At 43.8% G+C, this 22,163-nt stretch overlaps 1 protein-coding gene across 1 annotated transcript in view; it reads right to left on the reverse strand.

The window, feature by feature from the left end:
- Positions 1 to 8,126: 8,126 nt before the first annotated feature.
- The window catches only part of PATL1 (PAT1 homolog 1, processing body mRNA decay factor), a 37,678-nt gene continuing 23,641 nt past the window's right edge, over positions 8,127 to 22,163 (reverse strand). The window contains exons 11-19 of the mRNA XM_044681981.1: positions 20,013 to 20,136; positions 19,568 to 19,665; positions 18,971 to 19,030; positions 18,303 to 18,451; positions 17,202 to 17,361; positions 14,622 to 14,777; positions 10,510 to 10,601; positions 10,200 to 10,349; positions 8,127 to 9,758 (exon numbers count right to left, since the gene is read on the reverse strand). Coding sequence (XP_044537916.1) covers positions 9,737 to 9,758; positions 10,200 to 10,349; positions 10,510 to 10,601; positions 14,622 to 14,777; positions 17,202 to 17,361; positions 18,303 to 18,451; positions 18,971 to 19,030; positions 19,568 to 19,665; positions 20,013 to 20,136 — 1,011 coding nt within the window. The 3' untranslated portion in view covers positions 8,127 to 9,736. The remainder of the gene's footprint in view (positions 9,759 to 10,199; positions 10,350 to 10,509; positions 10,602 to 14,621; positions 14,778 to 17,201; positions 17,362 to 18,302; positions 18,452 to 18,970; positions 19,031 to 19,567; positions 19,666 to 20,012; positions 20,137 to 22,163) is intronic.

Genomic DNA, 22,163 nt, shown 5'->3' on the forward strand with positions numbered 1-22,163 from the left:
CCATCTCCATGATCCTTTATACTAGCTACCTCCCATCCTCGGCATGTACTCTCTCCTCAAGGAATCTCTCTTTTCCTTCACAACTGCTCAAGAACCATCTTCTGTAGGAAGCTTTTCCGGATCCACCCGCCCTCCCCAAAGGCTTTGCTCCCAAACTACCTTGTTTTTATTTATATTTATTCATTTTATATCATTGTTCTATGTCGTTATATGTCCTTGTTATCTCCACTAGAACTTAAGCTCATTGAGAATAAGGATTGCTTCATTCTTTATACTTTTATTCCTGAACACTTGGGATCTATCAAGTAGGTTCCTAATAAATACTTGTTGATTTTAGGGTAAAATTTTCTAATAGCCTTTAGAAAGTGGATGGCACCTTGGTTGGCACAGTAAATAGAGTGCTGAGCCTGGAGTCAGGAAGATCTGAGTTCAAAACCAGCCTCAGACACTAGCTGTGGGACCCTGGGTAAATCACTTATCCCTATTTGCCTCAGTCTCCTTATCTGTTAATGATATGGAAAAGAAAATGGGAAGCCACTTTCTCTGGCAAGAAAACCCCAAACGGGATCATGAAGAGTTGGACACAACTGAAAAACTGGTACAGTAGGTGCTTAGTGCATAAGCACCCTTCTTTTCTCCCTCCTTTCCTCTTTCTCTCTTCCCTTTCTCTCTCCTTCCCTCCCTCCCTTCCTTTCATCCTTCCATCTATCACTGGGAACAAGGATGATTTACAATGAGCTTTCTTCATCAGGGAGATTGAATTGTGAGGAGGCATATAGGTGGTGCAATGGACAGAACACTGGGCTGAACTCAGAAGGAACTGAGTTAAAACATGATCTCAGGCATTTGCTAGCTGTATGGCCTTGGGGAAGTCATTTCACCCAGTTTGCCTTTGTTTTCCGATCTGTGAAAAGGAGATAATATCCCCCAGGACTGTTGTCATGATCAAAGGAGATAACTATAAATTGCTTAGCATAGTGCTATACACACAGTAAGCACTATATAAATGTTCCTTATTGTTATTATTATTTAGTGTCAGCCATCTTCAAAATAGTTTAATGCTCAGATGAAAATTTCCTCTCTAAACACACACACACAGTTTCTTAGAGATCAGCAGTTCATGGACTTCCAGTATTGTGTTGGGGAGGGGACTGACAAGACTCTTTTCTCACCCTTCCTTTTTTGCCCAACCAAGTTGCCTTCACTGACTCCCCCACATGGATCCCTCCAGCTTTATATATCTTTTTGGTATCCAATTCTGAAATAGTAACATTTTGGCCTTCTGGGTGCAAACTTGACAAGACAGTTTGGGTGGTAGCCAGTTGGCTAAGACTCAAGGCAGCCAGGATGGAATGAGTGTTTCTGGAGGAGGATATTGTTTGGGGTGGTAGCCAGGAGGTATTATAAAGATAATCCATATATTCCTATTCTCCAAGAGGACTTATTTCAGTCATTCAACCAACAAGCACTTAATTAAATGCTTACTCTATGCCAGGTATTGTGTTAGTCACTGGGGAAATGAATACAAGAGCGAGCCAAGCTTGTATCCTTTTCGAGAGGCTAGAACATCTTTATAGACAAGTAAATACAGGAGATGTACAAAATAAAAACAGTGATTTGGGAGGGGGAAATCAGGAATGGCCTCTAGAAGAAGGTGTCGCTTGAGTTGAACCTTACAGGGATCTAGGGATTCCAGAAAAACAGAAGGGAAAAGGAAGAATATTTCAGAAACTAGAGTCAGGCTGTACAAAGGTATGGAGACTATCATCTCTGAAAACAGTTTCCTTGGAATGTGGAATGCCTAAGGAGGGATGGGAGGAAATGGGCAATCAGCCTGTTTTTCAATGCCAGGCTTTGTATTTTATCCTGAAGGCAACAGGGAGATGCTCAAGCTTTTTGGGCAGAGGAGTGATATGAGTAGGTAAGAACTTCGGGATGATCGATTGGCACCTGGAGGGAGGACGGATTGGAAAGGGTAGATCCTGGAAGCTGGTGGGATCCATTTGGTCTGAATGGAGAGATGATGAAGACCTTGACTAGTATGGCTATGGCATGAGTAGAGAGGAGACAGCTACAAAGGATGCTGAGTAAACAGAAGAGACAAGCCTTGGCATATAACGTGGTCCGAGAGATGAGGGACGCTGAAGACTCAATAGGGATTCCTGGGATATGAATCTGGGTGATTGGAAAGATGGTCGCATCCTTGACAGAAATCAATTATTAAGAGGGCTGGGCTTGTACGGAAAATCACGTGTGAGCTCCGTCTCTTTCAGGCATGTTGAGTTTAAGGTGCCGACGGTACATCTCAACACTCGATATTTTAATGACTGGTTCGTGTTGTTATGACAGAGACAACCAAGGGATGGACAAATTTGGAAGGGGTGAGGGAATGAGCATTTTTTTTAAAGCACCTGTTATCATGGAGTAGGCACTGTGCTAAAGGCTTTGCAGATTCCGTCCCCTTTGATCCTTCCACCAAAGTTGTGTATTATCCTCACTGGACCAGCTGGCCATTTCACCATGGTTGTCAGTTTTCTTCTTCAATACTCAAAGTTGGGATGGCTGAGATCCGTTGTCAGAGTCATTTCTTCTACCAGGATCTTGGCCGAGAGGAAAGCTGAAATAGATTTAATGGGGCTGGGGAGGATGTTGCCATACAAGAGATGACTTCAGTTAGGGCTCCTCAAGAATGGATTAGAGCAGGGGTTGGCAACCTTTTTGGCCGTGAGAGCCATAAACGCCACATTTTTTAAAATGTAATTTCGTGAGAGCCGTCCAGTGCTCACAGTGCCGCTCCTGTAACAGCGCCTGAAAAAAAATGGACTTTATGGCTCCTGCACAAAGAGCCACATCTGGCCCTCAAAAGAGCCAGATATGGCTCGAGTCATATGTTGCCGACCCCTGGATTAAAGACTTCTGAATGGTAGCTGTGTGTTCTGTCCCTGCTCTTTCCATGAAGGAGAATGACCCACCGACTCAACCAAGCGAAGCACCTACATCAGGAGAGCTAAACCCACTTTCCACTTTTTTTTTAGCAGCCAAGATTGCCTTTAGCTTTATGTATATATACATATCTATCCCAACTACTTTTCGCTATTTTTATACTCTCTTATAAATTGCCTATAACACCCAGCATGGCTACCTCGAATGAGTTACAATCATGATTTATCCCTAACTTTCTCCATTATAATCCTCCTCCATGAAAGAATGGTGAGAGCAGAAACACAGAAGAAAAACAACTGCTTGATCACATGGGTCAATGGGGATGTGATGAGGGATGTGGACTCTAAAGGATCGCCCTAGTGCAAATATCAATAATATGGAAATTGATCAATGTCCCATAAAAGCCAATGGAACTGCGTGTTGGCTACGGGAGGGGGGGTGAGTAGAGGGGAGGGAAAGAACAGGAATCAAGTAACTATGGAAAAGTTTTCTTAATTACTCAATTAAAAAAATTAAAAAAAAAATAATAAAATCCTCCTCTGATTCCTATTGTGCTTCAGAGACTGAGTTCTCCAAGGCTGTGCTAGACGAGCCCAGGTCCCATTAGTACCTGTTAAAATGCCATAAAGAGGGGGGCAGCTGGGTAGCTCAGTGGATTGAGAGTCAGGCCTAGAGACAGGAGGTCCTGGGTTCAAATCCGGCTTCAGACACTTCCCAGCTGTGTGCCCCTGGGCAAGTCACTTGACCCCCATTGCCTACCCTTACCAATCTTCCACCTATAAGTCAATACACAGAAGTTAAGGGTTTAAAATTAAAAAAAAAAAATGCCATAAAGGGTTTGAGCCTGGACTCAGCAATGACCTACATGTCTATTGTTGGGTGGGATCCTCTCCTTGCTGCCTTTGCCACAGGATGAGAACATCTTTTGTCTCAACTCTTGGAAGACTGCCAATGAACGTGAACAGGAGCTAGAGTATGTATGAGTAAGGGAAGCACACTCTACTGGGCAGCTTGGTGGCAAATAGTGGATAGAGTGCTAATGCCGGACTCAGAAAGATCCAAGTTCAAATCTTGCCTTAGATACATACTAGTTGTGTGACCTTAGACAAGTCACTTAACCTGTATACCCATCTATAAAATGGGAGAACCAAGTTCAAATATGTATACACACACACACACACACACACACACACACACACACACCCCTTTAGTTTTCATCTTAGAATCAATACTTGTGTCAGTTCCAAGGCAGAAGAATAAAGGCTAGGCAATGGGGGTTGAGTGACTTGCCCAGGGTCACACAGTTAAGAAGTGTCTGAGTCTAGATTTGAACCCAGGACTTCCTACCTCTAGGCCTGACTCTCAACCCACTGAGCCACCATGCTGCCCCCCAGATATTTCTTCTAAAGTGGGCTCCAAAAAAGAGATATCATGATTTCAGTTTACCTTATGTCTTAGAGGAAGAACAGTGACGTCGTTTGGGCAATCGTGAATTTAAAGTTCACTTACAGAACAAAAAGCTACAAACGAGAATTGGTGCTCTTCGTAACCCCCTACTGGAAGACAGTTGGGCAATTTTGTCCGTCTCTGCCTCGCTTAAATCTGGCTTATGCAGGAGTCGAGACTTCCTCAAGGATGTCGTTTTGGTCCTCTTTGAGGACGAAGGACAACCCCTGACCGACTTTGGGGCATCCGTGGGGTGTAAAGGACGGATTTTACTGGTTGGGAGAGTGGAAGTTACCCAGAGGGGAACTCAAGGCTGACAAAATCCCTCGTGTCTGTGGCGGAGTGTGAAGATGGAATGGTGAGGGTGGCCGTAGCGGGCTGGAGAGGGGATTCCCTGGGCCGGTAAAGCCCCTCTCCGGGGCTGCTGCTTTATCTATGAAGCTTTCTCATGTGTCTCTACAATGACTTGTAAGCGGGGCTGGGACCCGCGGCGGCACCTCCCATGTCCTTCCCCTCCGGGCTGGGGCACCTCTAAATAGAACTCCTTCATCTGGGCCCGAGCCCAAAGACTCCCCCAGGCTCTCGCTCTGGGAACCGGCCAGATGATGACTGGACGGCGCTGACCAGTCATGGGAAAAGGTCTTCGAGAACATGGAAATGACTCGGGAAAGAGGAAAGGACGGAGAGGGCAGACGCCGGCCTTCGCTGGAGTGGCTCGAGATTTCCTGACGGAACAAAGGCTCCCCCAGACCGCCGAGCAGGACTCCCTCCGTTGGCACCTTCTCCAGGAGAACCAGCTTCCGTTTCCTCGTTCGGACGACAACCCTGCTGGGTTTTACTGAGCTCACCGCCAAGAACCTTCGAAGGGAGAAATCAGCCCCATTTAGCCCTGGGGACGGGGGTCCCTCCTACTCCATCCAGCCTCAGGTCCCTTCTCGTGGGTGGTGGCAGTGCTGGACTCCGTGCCGTGGGAGTCACGAGGATCGTGAAACCTCGAAGGGGAGTCCCGCGGAGCGATGTTGGCTGAAGCTCCACTTTTTGAACGTTGGTCCTACCCGCCAGGCATTAAGTCTTAACCAGACATTACAGGGAGAACGTGAAGACCACCGACTTCCTTTAGCCCTCGGTAGGCAGATATTCAATTCCTACAGTGGCACAGCGTATGGAGTGCCATGCGGCGAATCAGAAGGTCCTGGGTTCAAGTCTGGCGTCAGACACTTCCCGTGTGACCTTGGGCAAGTCCCTTAACTTGCCGATCTGTCTTCTGAGTGGTAACTAAGTCAGAAAATAAGAGTGAAAGGAACATGGATGCTTCCTGTTGACTGAAGATAGAATCACGGGACCCTGCTCAAGGGTTAGAAAGATCTGCAGGTTCCTCTTCATTTTAATAGATAAGGAAACAGACCTAAAGAAATAAAGTGACTGGCTCAGGTTCATCTGGCGAAGCAGAAGTAGAATTGGATCTCGGGACTTCAGAGTCCAAGTTTAGCGCTCTGGACTGTCGATCGCAGCAGGGACTCGCTCACCGTCACGCGTTTTTCAGCGATGGGCCAGGATTCTCACCTGGGTCTCTGCACTCCGTTTCAAATGGGTAATAATCGGATCTTGAGCACAGGCCAGGGAAGAAAAAGCCGAAGGCACGCTCCTCCTCGGTGGGGCAGTGACTAGTGCTGGCCCGGAGTCAGGAAGTCCTCTGGTCCCTGTGCAGACACTTACTGGAGGAGGAGAGAGCCGATCCAGCACCTCGGCTAAGAAAAGCCAAAGCGGGATCACGAGTCACACGAGGGAAATGATCTAACAGCAATTAGCCTTAAAGGAGGATCAGAAACTTTCCTCTATCTATCTATCTTTTTTTTTTTTTTTAATTTTAAACCCTTAACTTCTGTGTATTGACTTATAGGTGGAAGAGTGGTAAGGGTGGGCAATGGGGTTCAAGTGACTTGCCCAGGGTCACTCAGCTGGGAAGTGTCTGAGGCCGGGTTTGAACCCAGGACCTCCCGTCTCTAGACCTGACTCTCAATCCACTGAGCTACCCAGCTGCCCCTCCTCTATCTCTTTTGAGGAGTTGCTGCAAGAGAATGGAAGTAAAAGGTTTGGGCATGTTTATTGAAAACAAGTGCTGCTGGGGGCAGCTGGGTGACTCAGTGGACTGAGAGCCATGCCTAGAGACAGGTCTTGGGTTCAAATCCGGCCTCAGACACGTCCTAGCTGGGTGACCCTGGGCAAGTCACTTAACCCCCATGGCCTAGCCCTGACCACTCTTCTTAGATCCAATATATAGTATTGATTCTAAGGTGTGGAAGGTCAGGGTTTAACAAAAAAAGATACATAGAATATTTTAAAGAAACAATCCATACTGGGCGGGAGGACTGATAGAGAATCTGGACCTGTGAGTTGTGAAAGGCAATTCCCTTTGCTATGTTTGGCTGCTGTGAAAGAGAATTTAAACTCCTTTTGTTTATTCTAAGTTAATCAATCAAGAACCTGGAATCCTGTGCCTTTCACACCCGGTTAGTCATTAACTCTCAGTAAAAACCTTTTCCTAGGAAAGGAAGTTCCTACCCTAAACAACCACCCGCTGCCTCTTGGCCCCCAGCAGTGCTGGGCAAATTGGGAGACTGACATTCCTGAGCTGGGACAAGAAGAGCCTATGGGGGGGAGAGAGCGGAGCCTCTGGGACTTTGGAGCTCTTGTGTGCTCTTTGCCTCACCGGCGTAAGCTCTGGGGAGGTTCTTTTGTGGCTTCGGATTTCCACTTCCTGATTCCGACTTTGGATTCTGGTGAAGATTCTGCTTTCTGCATTGGAGATTCTGAAGAGGGATGCTTACTCAAGTGAGATTCTGGCCTCCTTGGCCTGAGACTGCCCTTTGGAGCGGCTCTGCCACTTCAGCATCCGTCTTTGGTTGTTGAACCTGCCTGGCTGGAGATATTCCTGTGGGCGGGTAAGATTTGCATTCAGCACCCAGGCCTGGACTTGGGGTATTTTAGCTAGGCAATATTTTCTACCTCCTTCCTACATTTCCTTCTCTTACCATCACTATTTTGCTCTAATAAAGCTACTAAGTCTCTGACTTGATATTTAATTATCATAAACAGCAACTTTTTATAACCCTTAATTTGACCAAAAACCCTTTTTAATTATTACGCTGGCAAATGTTCTATAGTGGGGAGTCTTGGAAAGACACTGGGGGCAATGAAAGTTCACATGACCGGTACAGACGCAGTCGTGGGTGCTGACATGGGACCTGGAATCAGGTCTATCCTGACTGAGGCCAGTCTTAAATCCATCCCCCAGAAGTCCCTCTCCAAGTTATTTACGTAGATTTTCTCCCTTGCTGGGAATGCGGAGGCTAGTGTCCGGCCTGCAGTCAGCAGGATGAGCTTAAAGGCATCCTGGGACACTGTAGCTGTGCGACCTTGGGCGAGCCACTTACCCTCTGCTTCAGCTTTCCCCAAGTATAAAAGGGAGATGATAATAGCACCTACCTCCCAAGGTGAGGTATTTGTGAAGCACATAGTAGGTGTTCTGTAAATCTATTTTTAAAGATTTTCCATTCACTACTCACTTTAAGGTGTTTACTAGAGGGATTAAATGTAAAATGAAGTCTTAAGAAATACACATTTAGGTGCACAAAGAAGAAAGAAAGCCACAGATATCTCAAGTATACAATTTGTTTTTATTTACAATACCCTATAAAAATGTAAATTTAGAAACTTTTATTTTCATTAATCAGAACCAAACAAAAAAAGTAAAAGCGCAGGAAGGAAAAAAAGAATGAAATGTCCACTTGATCAGCAGTGAGGGGGGAAGGAAGGCGCATGGGCAGAAATGTTCCATAAGTGATGGTTGGGGAAAGCTGGATGTTAGTGAGGGAAGGAATGGTTCGTAAAGAAGTGGGGGCTGGATGAGGGGAGACATGTGAACCAAGAGCGATGGAAGAGAGGCTGCTTCTAACGGAGGATTTCACTGGTTGTACAATACATACATGTGCAAAATGTTCATCTTAAATTAAAGAACCTCTCCTCTCCACATTCCAAAGGTGCGAACAATGGGAAACAGTATTGGATGTTTAGGAAAATTCATCAGATTAAATTGTCCGGGGGGCTGTGCCCGCTGGGGATAAAACCCAGGCCCCCTGGTGAATTTTGTTAAGGAAATGGGGGCAATGAAGGGGCTGTTCCAGCTGGGCTTCAAATCCAGGCCCCATAGTTATCTGGGAAACGGGACTTGAGTGAAACGAAGCAGGGACAGCAGTTCTACCTGGAGGCAGGAGGGAGGGGAGAGAAGGGAGGACCATGTCAAACTCAGAATCCATGGTTGCAGTGTAGGGCCTTTACCCATTAAGGACTGAATGAAAAAGGGTTCGAGAAAAGCCACAGGTGAGCTTTCTAAAGCATACCCAGGAAGACAGGGTAGGTAAAGGTGCAAAGAGGTGCCGTTAGGACCCTACACTGCTAATGCAGACTACGGGAGGGAGTCGGTCATCCTGGGCAGCAGTCTCTCAAGGAAGGGGCTAGAAAGCATCCACTCATTTCTCTTATGGTTTCAGGGAGGATGAGAAGAACTAAAGGCGTGCTGTTTGCACAGCGAATACACGACCGAGGAGCAGACGGAGAAGGGGGGAGACGAAGGAGGACTTCTGAGCAGAGTTGGGCACCTAAAGACAGGGCATTGCTCGATGACTCATCTCTGGGTCGGATGCCCGTACAGTATCAGCTAGCATGAAGGGCGATCGGCCAGTTAGATTTCGGGATGGAGTAGCCACACTCCCCATGCGCCAGCCGGCTGCTGGTTAGACAGACTAGGGTCAAGAGCCCAACCAAAGATTTTCTTCCAAGCCATCACATCACGCCTTTGGGACTCTGGAGGCGAGACAAATATCAGGACTTCTATCTAATGTCCCCTCCTAGAGTCTTGTTATGTTAATAAGGGCAAAGCATCAAACAGGGCAGGGGGAGGAATATTTTTGGTGGGATATAATTTACTCTCAGCATGAATGATGGGAAAATGTCAGATTAAAGAGATTACATCTGTGACTGTAGCCAAAAAATCCCTGTGAAGTTAAAAAGAATTGGGGGCAGGGCAGGGCAGGACATGCAGAATTGTGACCTAGTAGCAAGGAGAAGAAACCAGCAAAAGTCAGAGCCAGCCAAGTTTCCCGAGCGGTGAGGAGGAGGCAGGAGAGCAGGGCTGTCTCCAAATACCAGTTATCAATGAGAAACAATCCCACAAGGCTTTGCTTTGGGGAAGGAGCCACCTTCCGTCCCCGACTGAAAACACTCCAATGGTGATGGCAGCAGTGCAGATGGTGGGCCACCTGGAGACACAGGGGCGTCCAGAGCTCTTTTACCGTATCCCCTGAACCAACCTGACAGTGTAAAGACAAAGAAAGCATGTTAGGAAAATAAACCCAAACAGAAGCCACTTGTCAGTCTGTACAAGGGAAGGGAAGAAATACTTCAGTGCTTTACAGTTTTCTCGTTGGATGCTCACAACGCCCTGAGGCAGGGGTGCTCTGATTCATTGTTCTACTTTACAATGGAGGGACCTGAGGCAGGGGTCAGGCAACTTGCCCCCAAGTCACAGTGAGGTTTTCCTGCTCTCTCCTCGGTGCCACCCGGCTGCACAAGAACTCTTATGACAAGTGCCTCCCACCCCCAGAACCCCTTTTCTCTCCTTGTCTTTCATCCAGCATTGCTCTCTCCTGGGACATCCTTTTCTTTCCTCCTCAGTTTTCAGGTTCGATCCCTTCTCCAACCCAACCTCTACCCTGCTCCTGGATACAAAAGGGAGCACCAGCTTAACTTACTGCAATTTTGTCTCAAGCAGGTTCAGTTTCTGTCGGTCAACATAACGAGAAAAAAGGGATGTTAGGTTTGTAGGTGTGGAGACGGGTTTAGCCAGCGTTGCTTGGGGAATCCGCAGGAGCTCTCTCGTGGCCATGAACATCAACTCTGTCCTGACAGAGAAAAGCCACAAAAGGAATGTGAGAAAGAAAAAGGAATCGCGCAGTCAGGATTTCCCGGGTGCCAGATTCTGTGCAAGGCACTAGGGATATAACCACTGAAGTGAGCCAGGCCCCCCTCCCTCTGGAAGCAGAGGGCACTGCCCTGACTCACCACTGGTTGTCCTGCATTAACTCTGTAGATGAGTCTGAACTCTGCAGCTCTTCTCCACGGCTCAGGACCAGGTAGAGCAGTGACAGGCCAAACTGTAGAGAGAAAGAAGGCACCAGTTTGTCAATCAGCCAAGCAAGCCGACCTTCTATGTTGGGTACTTTATAAGCAGCTGGGGAGACAAGAAAAAAGAAGGAAACAATCCCTACTCACAAGGAGCTGGCAGTCTGACAGGGGAGAAAAACAAAGCCAAGTCTACAAAATAAACACAAAGCGATATGAAGTAGTTAGGGCAGGGAGGCTAGAGCCATTGAGGGGATCGGCAAAGGTCTTGTGAGAAGGTGATGCTTGGCCATATCTTTTAGAAAGAGACGTTTTGAGGCAGGGATGAGGAGAGAATGGGAGGAATGAGAGATGGAGCATCTGGAGCATCATGTGTGAGAAACTGGGAAATTGGATTTGTATGGATCACAGGGAACAATCGCTAAGAAAGCTGGAAAGAGACTGAGGGTAGGTTATGATGGACTTTAAAAGCTAATGGGACAGAGTAGCTAGGTGGCCCAAAGTGGATACAGCATTGGGTTTGGAGTCAGGAAGACCTGAGTTCAAATTCAGCCTCAGCCACTTACTAGCTATGTGACTCTTGGAAAGTCACTTAACCCTATTTGCCTCCAAAAAAAAAAACCAATGGGAGGAATTTAGATTTTATCCTGGAGGCAATAGAGCAAATAGTTTACTGACAAGGGTGTTGAGACAGTCAGAGCTGAGCTTTAAGAAAATGAACACTGGGGCAACATTGAGAATATACTGGAGTGGGAAGAACTGTGAGCAAGGAGACCACTCGCGAGTGTCACTGCAATAATCTAGATGGGAGATGAGAGGGCCCACACTAAGGTGGGAGCTATGGGAGCTGAGAGAAGAGCTTGGGAGAGATAGAGGGGGAGGAATGCAAAAATCTGGTCACTGACTAGGTAGAGAGTGGATGAGTCAAAGGAAACCCTGGCACTCTGATCCCAGGAGGCTGGCAGGATGACGGGGTATGTGATGGCAGAGGGGGATGGGGGGGAGGGGCCTGGGCACGTTGGAGACATCTCCAAACTATCTGATCTGAATGAAAGGTCCAATAAGGAAATGGTCATGGAATGAAGCAGAGGGACCCTGAGTCAGGAAGGCAAGATCTGAGGGGAATGAGCAAATGAAGATCATAAGGAAAACCATGTGAGCTGGCAAGGACTGTGAGGGAGCGTGGGGATGTGGCTGTCAGACAGGCGGGGGATGGATTCTGGAGGATAAAGCAGCAAAGGAGACAGATAAAGAAAAGCCAGACAGCAAAGGAAGAGAACCAGCACAGGGCCGTGTCCCAAAAGCCCAGAGAAGAAAGTAGGTGGAAGGAGAGGGGGTCAGGAAGAAGGACTGAGGAAGAGCACCGGTCACGCCAGAGAGAGGTCAGCAGTTGGTGTCAACTGAGGAGAGGAAGTAGGCCAGGGACCACAGATAACTTTTCCTTGTTGAAAAGGTCAAAGGTACAGATATGGTGGCGTTACTTAAAGTCGTTCAGTCACACCTGCCTTTATGACCCCATGGAGCATACTGTTCACAGGGTTTTCTTGGCAAGGATACTGTTAAGGCAAATAGGGTTAAGTGACTTGTCCAGAGTCACACAGAGTCTGAGGCCAAATGTGAACCCAGATCTTCCTGACTCCAGGCCCAGCGCTCTAATTGCCCCTAAAGGGATGGCACAAATAAAGACTTCTTAAGAAGGGACATGTGGATATCAGGGAAAGATCCAGCAGATGAGAGAGAGGTGGAAGACTAAAGAGGGGAAAACTGAAATTGCAATCTGCTAGAGAAGGCAAGAAGGGATTAGAGCACAGAAATATAGGAAGAAGCTGGCTTTGGCCAGGAGAAAGCTATTACTGTTAGATATTGGGAGAAAGATGGAAAGGGGGGGCACAGGGTCGAGGGTTCCATGAAATGTCTTCAATTTTCTATAAAGTAGGAGGTGAGATTTTCAGACGAGATAAACTGGGCAGGGGGAGGTTTGGAAAAGCTTTTGTGCTAAGACAGAGAATCAACTACAGAAGATTACTTTGCTTTCACTCTGGGCCTACTTGAAATTGGATGACATGAATTTAAGATATCCATTCGGCAACACTGTGTGACTTCCAGCTCTGTTAAGCAGCATGTGAATAGGAGTAAAGGAGCTGGATGGTGGGAATAAGGTAGGGCTGTCTGTTACATGTAATCCTCTTCTGCCATCTAAATCATTGAGACCCCAAGCACTCACATGCTTATACCTGCCCCTTCACTATTTCTACAAGAGTAAAGAAGAGTAAGAATACAGAAAACCTTTTGGCTCACACATAAAGAACCTCGCTAGTACCCTTCTGGGGAACAGAAGAGATCTGCCTAGTTATGCATGCCGTGGGAATGAGCCTACCTGCTCCTCTTCGTTGGGATGAAAATGAATTTAAGTTGAGAGAGTCTGAGAAAGAAATGAGCAAAACCCCCTATAAAATGCACCTCTTCTCCTCTCTGACACCCCTAACTGGGTGTCTGTCATCTGGCCCTTCCAAAAACAGAGAAGCCACGGCTGTACAACTCTAACTACTGAGAAGCTCTTTCTTGAACTGAACTGAAATCTGCTTTCTAATAACTTATATCCAACAAGGGAAGCCACCAAAAGTTGAACTATGGTACAGGCAAAAGGAGGAGGAAAAAAAAGGCTTCTTAATGAGACTGACTTCAAAAGAGGAGATAAGAAGTGAGTAAGGTCCAGTAAAGTGCCTACATTCTCAGGGTAATGGAGGTAGCTTCTAGATGAAGACACACTTTGAGAAAGTAAACTCTAAAAATACACACAAACACTAAGAGGAGGTATAATTGTAGCTACTGCAAATCACAAAACTTAAGGGAAGTATAAACTAAGACCTACTAAACAAACTCTAGAATTTTAAAAATAGGGGGAAGCACTCCTAGCAATAAAGTCAGGAAACTTTTTATCCCTAGAGCTGCTGAAGTTAAAAACATAAACAGGTTTCAGAAGGACCTGAGTAAATTTACAGACAATAAAGTCATACTAGGAAGTGAGGGATGTTTTGGAATGTTCATTCCTATCCTTTTGAATCTGATATCAGAGAAGGGAACTTTGCCTTCCCACAAAAAATCCCTTTGTTGGTACTGTCAAAGACAGAATACTGGATTGGTTGGGTTTTTTGTCTGACTGGCATTAGACTTTCTTCATATTTATAAAGGATATCTCAAAAGTCTTCAAGATTTAATAGCTTAAAACTGCACCAAGACTTTTGGGACTCATAGTAATTTCTAGGTCCTTCCAACTACAGATATTTTTTACTTTTTTTTTTTTTTAACCCTTAACTTCTGTGTATTGGCTCCTAGGTGGAAGAGTGGGTAAGGGTGGGCAATGGGGGTCAAGTGACTTGCCCAGGGTCACACAGCTGTGAAGTGTCTAAGGCCGGATTTGAACCCAGGACCTCCCGTCTCTAGGCCTGACTCCCAATCCACTGAGCTACACAGCTGCCCCCAACTACAGATATTTAATCTACTTTAGAACACGATTTTGTGGCCTTTAAAATATCCTTCTCACTTCTAATATTCAGAAAAGAATATGAACTAATAGCTAAATAGTCTATTTAACGCCATGAGATACTAGGGAGGTATAAATAGGAGGAGCAGGAGTAGATGCTACTATTTCTACCCAGGATATCCAGAAACCTTGAGGTTGTTTTTTTTTTTTAATTTTTTTTTTTAAACCCTTAACTTCGGTGTATTGTCTCATAGGTGGAAGAGTGGTAAGGGTGGGCAATGGGGGTCAAGTGACTTGCCCAGGGTCACACAGCTGGGAAGTGGCTGAGGCCGGATTTGAACCTAGGACCTCCTGTCTCTAGGCCTGACTCTCAATCCACTGAGCTACCCAGCTGCCCCCATGGAAACTTCGAGTTTTAACGGTCACCATGACAGAGGAAGCAGGCAACAGCCTTTCCCCAGGGTTCTGCAGGCTCTTATGTCAGTCCCTACAGCAGCCTGTGTGGCCAACTTCAGCTCAGGTCCAGAGGGGAGGAGAGTACAGAGTTACAAAAGGAGTTCCAAAGCACCTTGTTCTGGAGCACAGCAGTGAGGTGTGGGTTGGCGGGTGCTGGTGCAGCTGCACTTTGAGGTAGGTTCATTAGCTGTTGCAGAAGGCTGGTGACAGTCATTGATGGAAGATGATAAAGGAGAAGGGAGAAGGGATTCAATAAGCAAGGTAAAACCTAGGGAACAAAGACAAAAACATCAGACATTGACAATGGGAGAGAAAGGAATCACATCATCCAGTACACTTAAGGAAACCAGACTTAACAAAAGTGAGGGATCCCAGGGACAGAGTATCAAATTATCTGAAGCTAAAACTGAATAACCCTCAAATTAGGACCCAAAGTGCCCCAACTTCTTCAAGTTTATTTAATTAACAATTCCATATCACCTGAATCAAAGAGAAGAAATCTTTTTATGAACACACAAAAAATAGAATTATCTTAAACTTGGAGACCATTTAAAAAGTGTTTTATTAGAAATTTAACATTAACTACTATAACTAATATAAATGTGGATCAGCAATTTTAATGCTTAAAGTATAACACTTTTTCAGTACTTCACTTTTTGTTCCCAATAAAGATTATATTCCCATTAATTCTCGTTCAATTTTCATCAGATATTTTTCACTTTGCCCTTACTTCATGAAGCTTGTTCCAGATTTCTCTACATTCCATCTCTATCTCAGTTACATTAGAGGGTTTCATTACATTAATGTAACACAATTTTGTTTACTCATTCCTCTACTGTTGGAACATTGAGGTTGCTTCCAGTTTTTTTCCTCTTGCAATTACATATAATGTTGCTATGAAAATCTTTGGATAGTTATTTTTGTTTGCTTTTGATAATACTGTGAAAGCTTGTTCCCAACAATGGAATCATTGGGTCAAAGGGCATTTTTCTTTTTGTAACTTTCACTGTGCGCTGCCAGATTATTTGCAGAATACTTTTGACTTTTTCAAGAGTTTTTGTATCTATTACTACCTCATTTTATCTCCTTAATCACTTTGTGGGGTAAGTGGTATTCTGGAGAAACTAATAGAAAGGGAGGGAAAAGTGACTCGCCCGCAATCATAGAGAGAATCATTGTTGAACCAAAACTAGAATCCAACCCTTTGAAAACACTGCTGAGATGAGGGGTTCTTAGTCTTTTTGGGGTCCTGGATTCCACTCAAGCAGAAGGCTGGTGCAATCAATTGGATCCCTTTACAGAATAACATTTTAAAATATGCAAAATACATAAGATTGCAAGTAAACGGAATTAAACCAACAAGAAACACATTAATAAAAAAAAAATGTATTTTAAAAGTTCATAGACTCTTGGACAAGATTACAAAGTTGAAGTGTTGAGCTCCAAAAATTTCCAAAAAGAGAAAGAGTAAGAAAGAGAATCTAAGAGTTCAGTTGTTTTTTCCTCTGGCTAGATAAGAGTCCACACAATATAATTATTTATCTTATTTTTAAAGGTATTCATCCAAGAAATAAGATGGCAAAACTATGAGTTTATTCACTTATGACCTCCAAATTCTCCCACTATAATTCAAAACTATTTCTTTCTATTTGGTCCGTCTTTCTCATAACAATTTTATATGCTTTAAGACAGTAAAGTCATCCCTTTAGTGTCTTCAAAATGCTAAGAAACCACAAACCACATCTTTCCTCTGAGACATATTTTCCATTCTCAGAATCATATAGCTTTCGCTGGTATTTTCATTTCCCCTCCTATTCTTAATACAGTAATTTAACATGGGCCTGTAGAAAGATACTGCTCAACTTATATGTGCCATATTACTTGGGCTCTGGGGTCCTAAATTAACTGTAAAATAAGACTTCAATGAAGTGATCTTTAAGGCCTTTTCCAGATTGAGCATCATATGGTTCTCTAGTTCCAGATCATAAGATCTTTCTAAGTAGAAGCACCAGACACTGTTATTCCTGTGTGCATCTCATATTTTCTCCAATTTTAGTATTTATGAATTGTACTTTTAAGACATCACTTTGTACTATTTATTGAACTTTTATCATTTTGAATTTTCTGAAACCACTCTAAATTTTGTATTCTGAGATTTTTAGGTACACTGCACAAGAATCCAAACATTACCCAGATCACTTAGTGTTTTACAAATATCAGCCTGGCCTTACAAGGATATTACTTGATTTATTTTCACTGATGCTTGGTCACAGCTATATATTTACTATGGACTTGTTTCCTTCCCAATTAGAACATAAGCTTCTGGCAAATAGTCTTTGTACCTGCATCCCCAATTGGTGGCATTTAATAAATGCTCACTGAGAATGATCATTCCATAGGAAGATATACAGTGAATAAATCAAGCTGCAGTAAGGAAGAAGCTGCACATGAAGAAAATGCCAAATAGGAGAGACAGACCCAAAGCAATACACCAACTCTTTTCTTCCTGTTTGTATGGCTTGCTGTGCTACCTCCAAGCGATTAAAAACTTAAGGCTCCAGTATATGAGTTTTAATGACCAAAACATACTTCAAGAAAAGTTCTCTTGCCTTAAGGAGAAGGAAAGTGAAAAACCTACAATTGCTATTAGCTATGAAGGACTAAAGGAAAGGTGTCTCTCCTGGGGTATTACCTCATCTTGGGCATCCTTCTTGATCAGAAAGGGCAGGTTCCTGGCTGTTGCCATGAGGATGTCAGCTGCCTGCTCTTTGGACAAGAAAGGAAGAATTCGGGCAACCATTCTCTTCCCTTTACGGATACACATGATCTGTGTAAAGTGGTCATCACTTGGTCTGTAAAAGGAGAAAGGATTTAAAATTAAATAAAAATCAAGAGTATAGTGAGCTCCTGAATTCCATTAAGAATACTGTCAACTGAATATCTTATGAGATCACTTTACTGTGATTCTTTTACTATATAAGTGGGTCAAAACCTACTCTTTCCTTCAAAGAAAAAAAATGAAAAAAACAAAACAAACAAAAAAAACCCAATCCAAACATCTAGGCATGAAATGCTTTTGCCTATGTACTGAGCCATTTTATTTGTTATCTTTGTCAAAAGACTCAGAGGCAAACTTTATGTTGATTCCTTACAGGGTCTATCTGTATGAATACTTTTTAGGGAAAAATCCTCATGGTAAAAATAGGGAGCTAGTTCACTTCATATAGGGTCCAATCCTCCTTTTAAGTTTTTCAGTGCCATTATGTTGATTCCTGAACCTGAAGGAAGTGGTAGGAAAAAAGCATTTTTCCTGAATTATCAGACAAGCACCCCTGCCATGTTTAATCTCTCTTCTTCATTTCTGCTTCTCCACAATAAAAAATGCTATTCTCAATCCAACTCTAGAAAAGGCTTACTGCCAGGCGAGTTTGGCCTTATGAAATCCACTACAGCTTAATGTATACCTTGATTTAGGGGAAACAATTGTTCTAAAAGGCACTGTAGGGGACAGCTGGGTGGCTCAGTGGATGGAGTACCAGGCCTAGAGACGGGAGGTCGTAGGTTCAAATCTGGCCTCAGACACTTCCCAGCCGGGTGACCCTGGGCAAGTCACTTAACCCCCATTGCCTAGCCCTTACTGCTCTTCTTCTGATTTGGAGCCAATACACAGTATTGATTCTAAGATGGAAGGTGAAGGTTTAAAAAAATAAAAGGGACTGTGTATGCTGACAGATAAAAAGGCAAATCTCCATGAACAAAAGAAGCAAAGATCCTATTAATCTTATGCTCTTACCTCTCTTGCCCAGGCAATTTCCCCCTCAGGTTATCGTACATGTCACTAATCTTCTGCTTTCTCTCCTCAATCAGTGCTTGCCGCTCCTCTTCCAGGCTCAGAAGATAGCGCCTCTCGTAATCCTCCACATCCAGGAGCAGACTGTATGTCTAGGGGGACAACCAGAGGCCCCTGGGTTAGGGCATCACATTGTCAAGCCCTGCCCCCACCCAACTCACAAGCACTAGAGATATTAGGCAGAAGCTGAAGCAACCTAACAGGTGACGACGAGCGGCCACAGGTCTCTATTCCATCTGGAACTCGCTCTGAACTTTTCCCAACAGGGTACTTTCCTCTCATGTGCCTACTTACCTTTTCTCCACAGGGCTAACGGCAGGAAAATTAGGTCTACACTTTGCCTAAGTTTTAAAACAGAAATTCTGGAATTGTACTTAATTAAGCTCCAAACCGCTACGCTTGCTAGAATGGCCTGGCAAGCAACAAACAAGAAGTGACTGAAGCCCAGCCGGTGTCATTTACTGAGCCCTTCTGGGATTCTAATAAATGTACTTTCCCATGTTGGGTGTCTGTGCAGAAGTGCTTTCAAAAGCTCTATATATGTGCATGTGTATAAAAATCTGGCAATTTCCTGCCAGTGGCTGATTGTTATTATAACTGTTAGAACTTACTTTCTCAATTGTAACGAGAGTCTTTCGTCTCTTGTCCCGAACTTGTTTCTCTTTGGTCTCCTAAGAAAAGACAGATGCCTCAGTGCTATGTCTTTAATCAAGCCCATCCCAAAGCTTAGACTGAGTATCTTCCTGCAGGCAGTGTGGCAAAAGGACTGTGTAAATTGAGCTGAACAGGGAACCTTTGTCTGCTGAAAGTGAAGAAGCTACACTAAACAATACCACAGAAAGGAGATACAGACAAATGAACCAGCAGTGCCCAAGTGCAGATACACCAAAGGGCATAAAACTTACTTAGGAAACATTTGCTCTAGGTGATGGGAACTGCATGTGTATGTAAATACATATATTCCATGTGTGCGTGTGTCTGTGTATATGTGTGTATAGAGACAGACAGTCAAAGAGAATAAAAAAGAGACAGAGATGAGGGTGGGAGACAGAAGCAAAGAAATCATGATATGCTCTCAAGAATGAGGCAAATGTCAGACAAATAACAAGCCTTTTCTCCACCCCCCTGCTGTTATGCACAGATAGGGCACAAAGAAGGAAAGGTGATAATCCAGATCTCTGTAAGTAGACAGTTCTGCTAACACCTACATCATCTTCGCTCCGGGATGTTACCACAGCATCAATCATTTTCCGAGGATTATTCACACTAGAGACAGTAAGCTTTCCCAAAGAGCCCTCAAATTGCACTGCAAAAACAAAATAAAAACAAAACAACCACAACAATGTTGGCAGACAGCTTTTAAAGAAAATGCTACTGTCTCATCAAATTCTGAGAAAAAAGATCCTTTATGTCCAAATTCTGAGAATGTAAATTTCCCCATAATGTAAACCCTTAACTTCAGCACACAGTGGAATAAGAATTGAAAATATTTACTCTTTATTTTAAGGTGTCATGGGAAATGCATTCATTGCACTAATGTCTTGCTGTTTAATGAGGGCTTGTAGGATCATGTATAACTCCAACCTAGTTAGCCCTGAAATACTTTCAACACTCAGCCTCTAATAAGAGTAAATGGGGTGCTAAGCCACTCACCTGGCTTGTAGGCATGCTCCAGCTTTGCCACTTGGGGAGTGATCAGCTTGGTACGTTCTTTCTTGGGGCCATCTCCATGTATTTCCTCAGCTGCTGAGAGTTTCTCCAGTTTCTCAAAGTAATTCTAAAGAACAGAAAGAACTATAAATTATCTTTAATTACAAGAAGGCCCTGAATTTAAGCTGTTTCAACCGACACAGTACATTTATTTTTTAATCTATAAAACAAAGAAAATAGATAGGATGAAAAATTTATTTCAAAGCAAAATTATATTATTTGTACCAATTGACACATGTGCCTGGTCCTTCGAATGTTAATGATTCAGAATAATGGGCCACACTGGAAGCTGCAGTCTGGACAGGATAAGTGTTTGGCTTACTCATATTCCAGGTTTTATTTAACTAACTCTGAAAATCTACTCTGTTATCAATTCAATCTTTCATCAAGCCTGAGGAAGTACTTACTAGATGCCAGACATTGTACAAAGGTCTTGGTATTCAAAGATAAAAATAAACTACTGGTTTCTGAGATCTTCAGTTTTATTGGAGTGATAACACATACAAATACATAAGAAAATATATATCAAATAAATATGAGGGAATATGGCAGGGGCTGTGTGGGTGGGTGGGGAGTCCTAGCAACAGGGGACAATCAGAGAAGGTCTCATGAAGAATATGACTTGAGCTAAATTTTGAAGGAAACAAAAGATTCTAAAAGGCAGAGGTGATGAGGGAAACTATTCCAGGGAATAGGAAGTGAAGAGCCCCAAAGATGGTATATAAGAAACAAAAAGGCTTGTGTGATTGAACCAAAGGGTGCAGGAGGGGGAGTGATACCAAACTAGAAAGGCAGCTTGAGATCATGTTGTGAAGGGCTTTAAAACCAATTACGTTTGAACCTAGAGATAAAATGGGGACCCTGCACCTAACTGAGAAGCACTATGTAGCTATGTGGAAAAATGGATAGAGTGCTGGATTTGGAATCAGGAAGACTCATCTTCCTGAGTTCAAATCTGGCCTCAGACACTTGGCAAGTCACTTCAGCCCATTTGCCTCAGTTCTTTATCTGTAAAATGAACTGGAGAAGGAAATAGCGAACCACTCTAGGAGCTTTGCCAAGAAAACCCCAAGTGGGGTCATAAGAGTCAGATATGACTGAAGTTAAGTGAATAATCAAATCTGGACTTTAGAACACACTGAGACAAATCAGGACGTGACTTCAGTAGTCCAGATAAACGACAATGAAGGCCTAAAATGGGGTGGTGATTGTTTGAATGGAAAGAAGGGGACAGATGTGAGAAATACTGTGGAAGAAGAAATGACAAGACCTGGCAACTGACTGGATATGTAGGCTGAAGGGCAGTGAAGAGTTCATAACACCAATGCTTCAAACCCTCAGTACAAATGGATCATGGTGCCCTTGACAGAAATAGGGAAGTTAGGGAGATGAGTGAGTTTTAGGGAAAAGATCAAGAATTCTCTTTTGCATATAATGAGTTTAAGAAATCATCTCATTTGAAATGTCCAATAAGTAGCTGAAGATTTGGGCTAAGGAATGAATAAGGCTAGAAACACAGATCTGGAAGTCACCTGCATGAAAACGATAATTAAGTCCATGGGAGCTTATAAGGACACAAACTGAGAGTGAAGAAAAAGAAAAGGGCTCAGAACAAAGTCTGGGATATGGCCAATAATTGAGGGACATGATATGTATTATCAAACAATAAAGAGACCGATAAGAGGTCCAGACAGGTAAAAGGTGAGCCAAGAAAAATACTGTCTCATGAAAACACAGAGAAAAGAGAATATCCAAGAAGACATGGTGGTCAACAATGTCAAAGGCCACAGAGAGGTTAAGAAAGATGAAGACTGAGAAAAGACCATTAAGTCAGACAATTAAGAGAACAATGGTAACTTTGGAGATGGCAGCTTCAGTTGACTGAGGAAAATGAAAGCCAAAGAAGAGAGGAAGTACTTTCCAGTCTTCGGCTTAGAAGGCAGGTGGAGGTGGTAGTGTGGGAAGCTTGAGAAGGGAAAAAAACCCTCTAAATAATTTCTGTGTTGAGTGGAAGAGAGAATCAATTAGATATGGGGGAAAAGGATTAATTTGCTGTGGGGAGGACCCTCTGACATTAGCAAATATATATTTGTA

This window comes from Gracilinanus agilis, chromosome 6 (assembly GCF_016433145.1).
Source record: "Gracilinanus agilis isolate LMUSP501 chromosome 6, AgileGrace, whole genome shotgun sequence".
In the NCBI taxonomy this organism is placed as follows: domain Eukaryota; kingdom Metazoa; phylum Chordata; class Mammalia; order Didelphimorphia; family Didelphidae; genus Gracilinanus; species Gracilinanus agilis.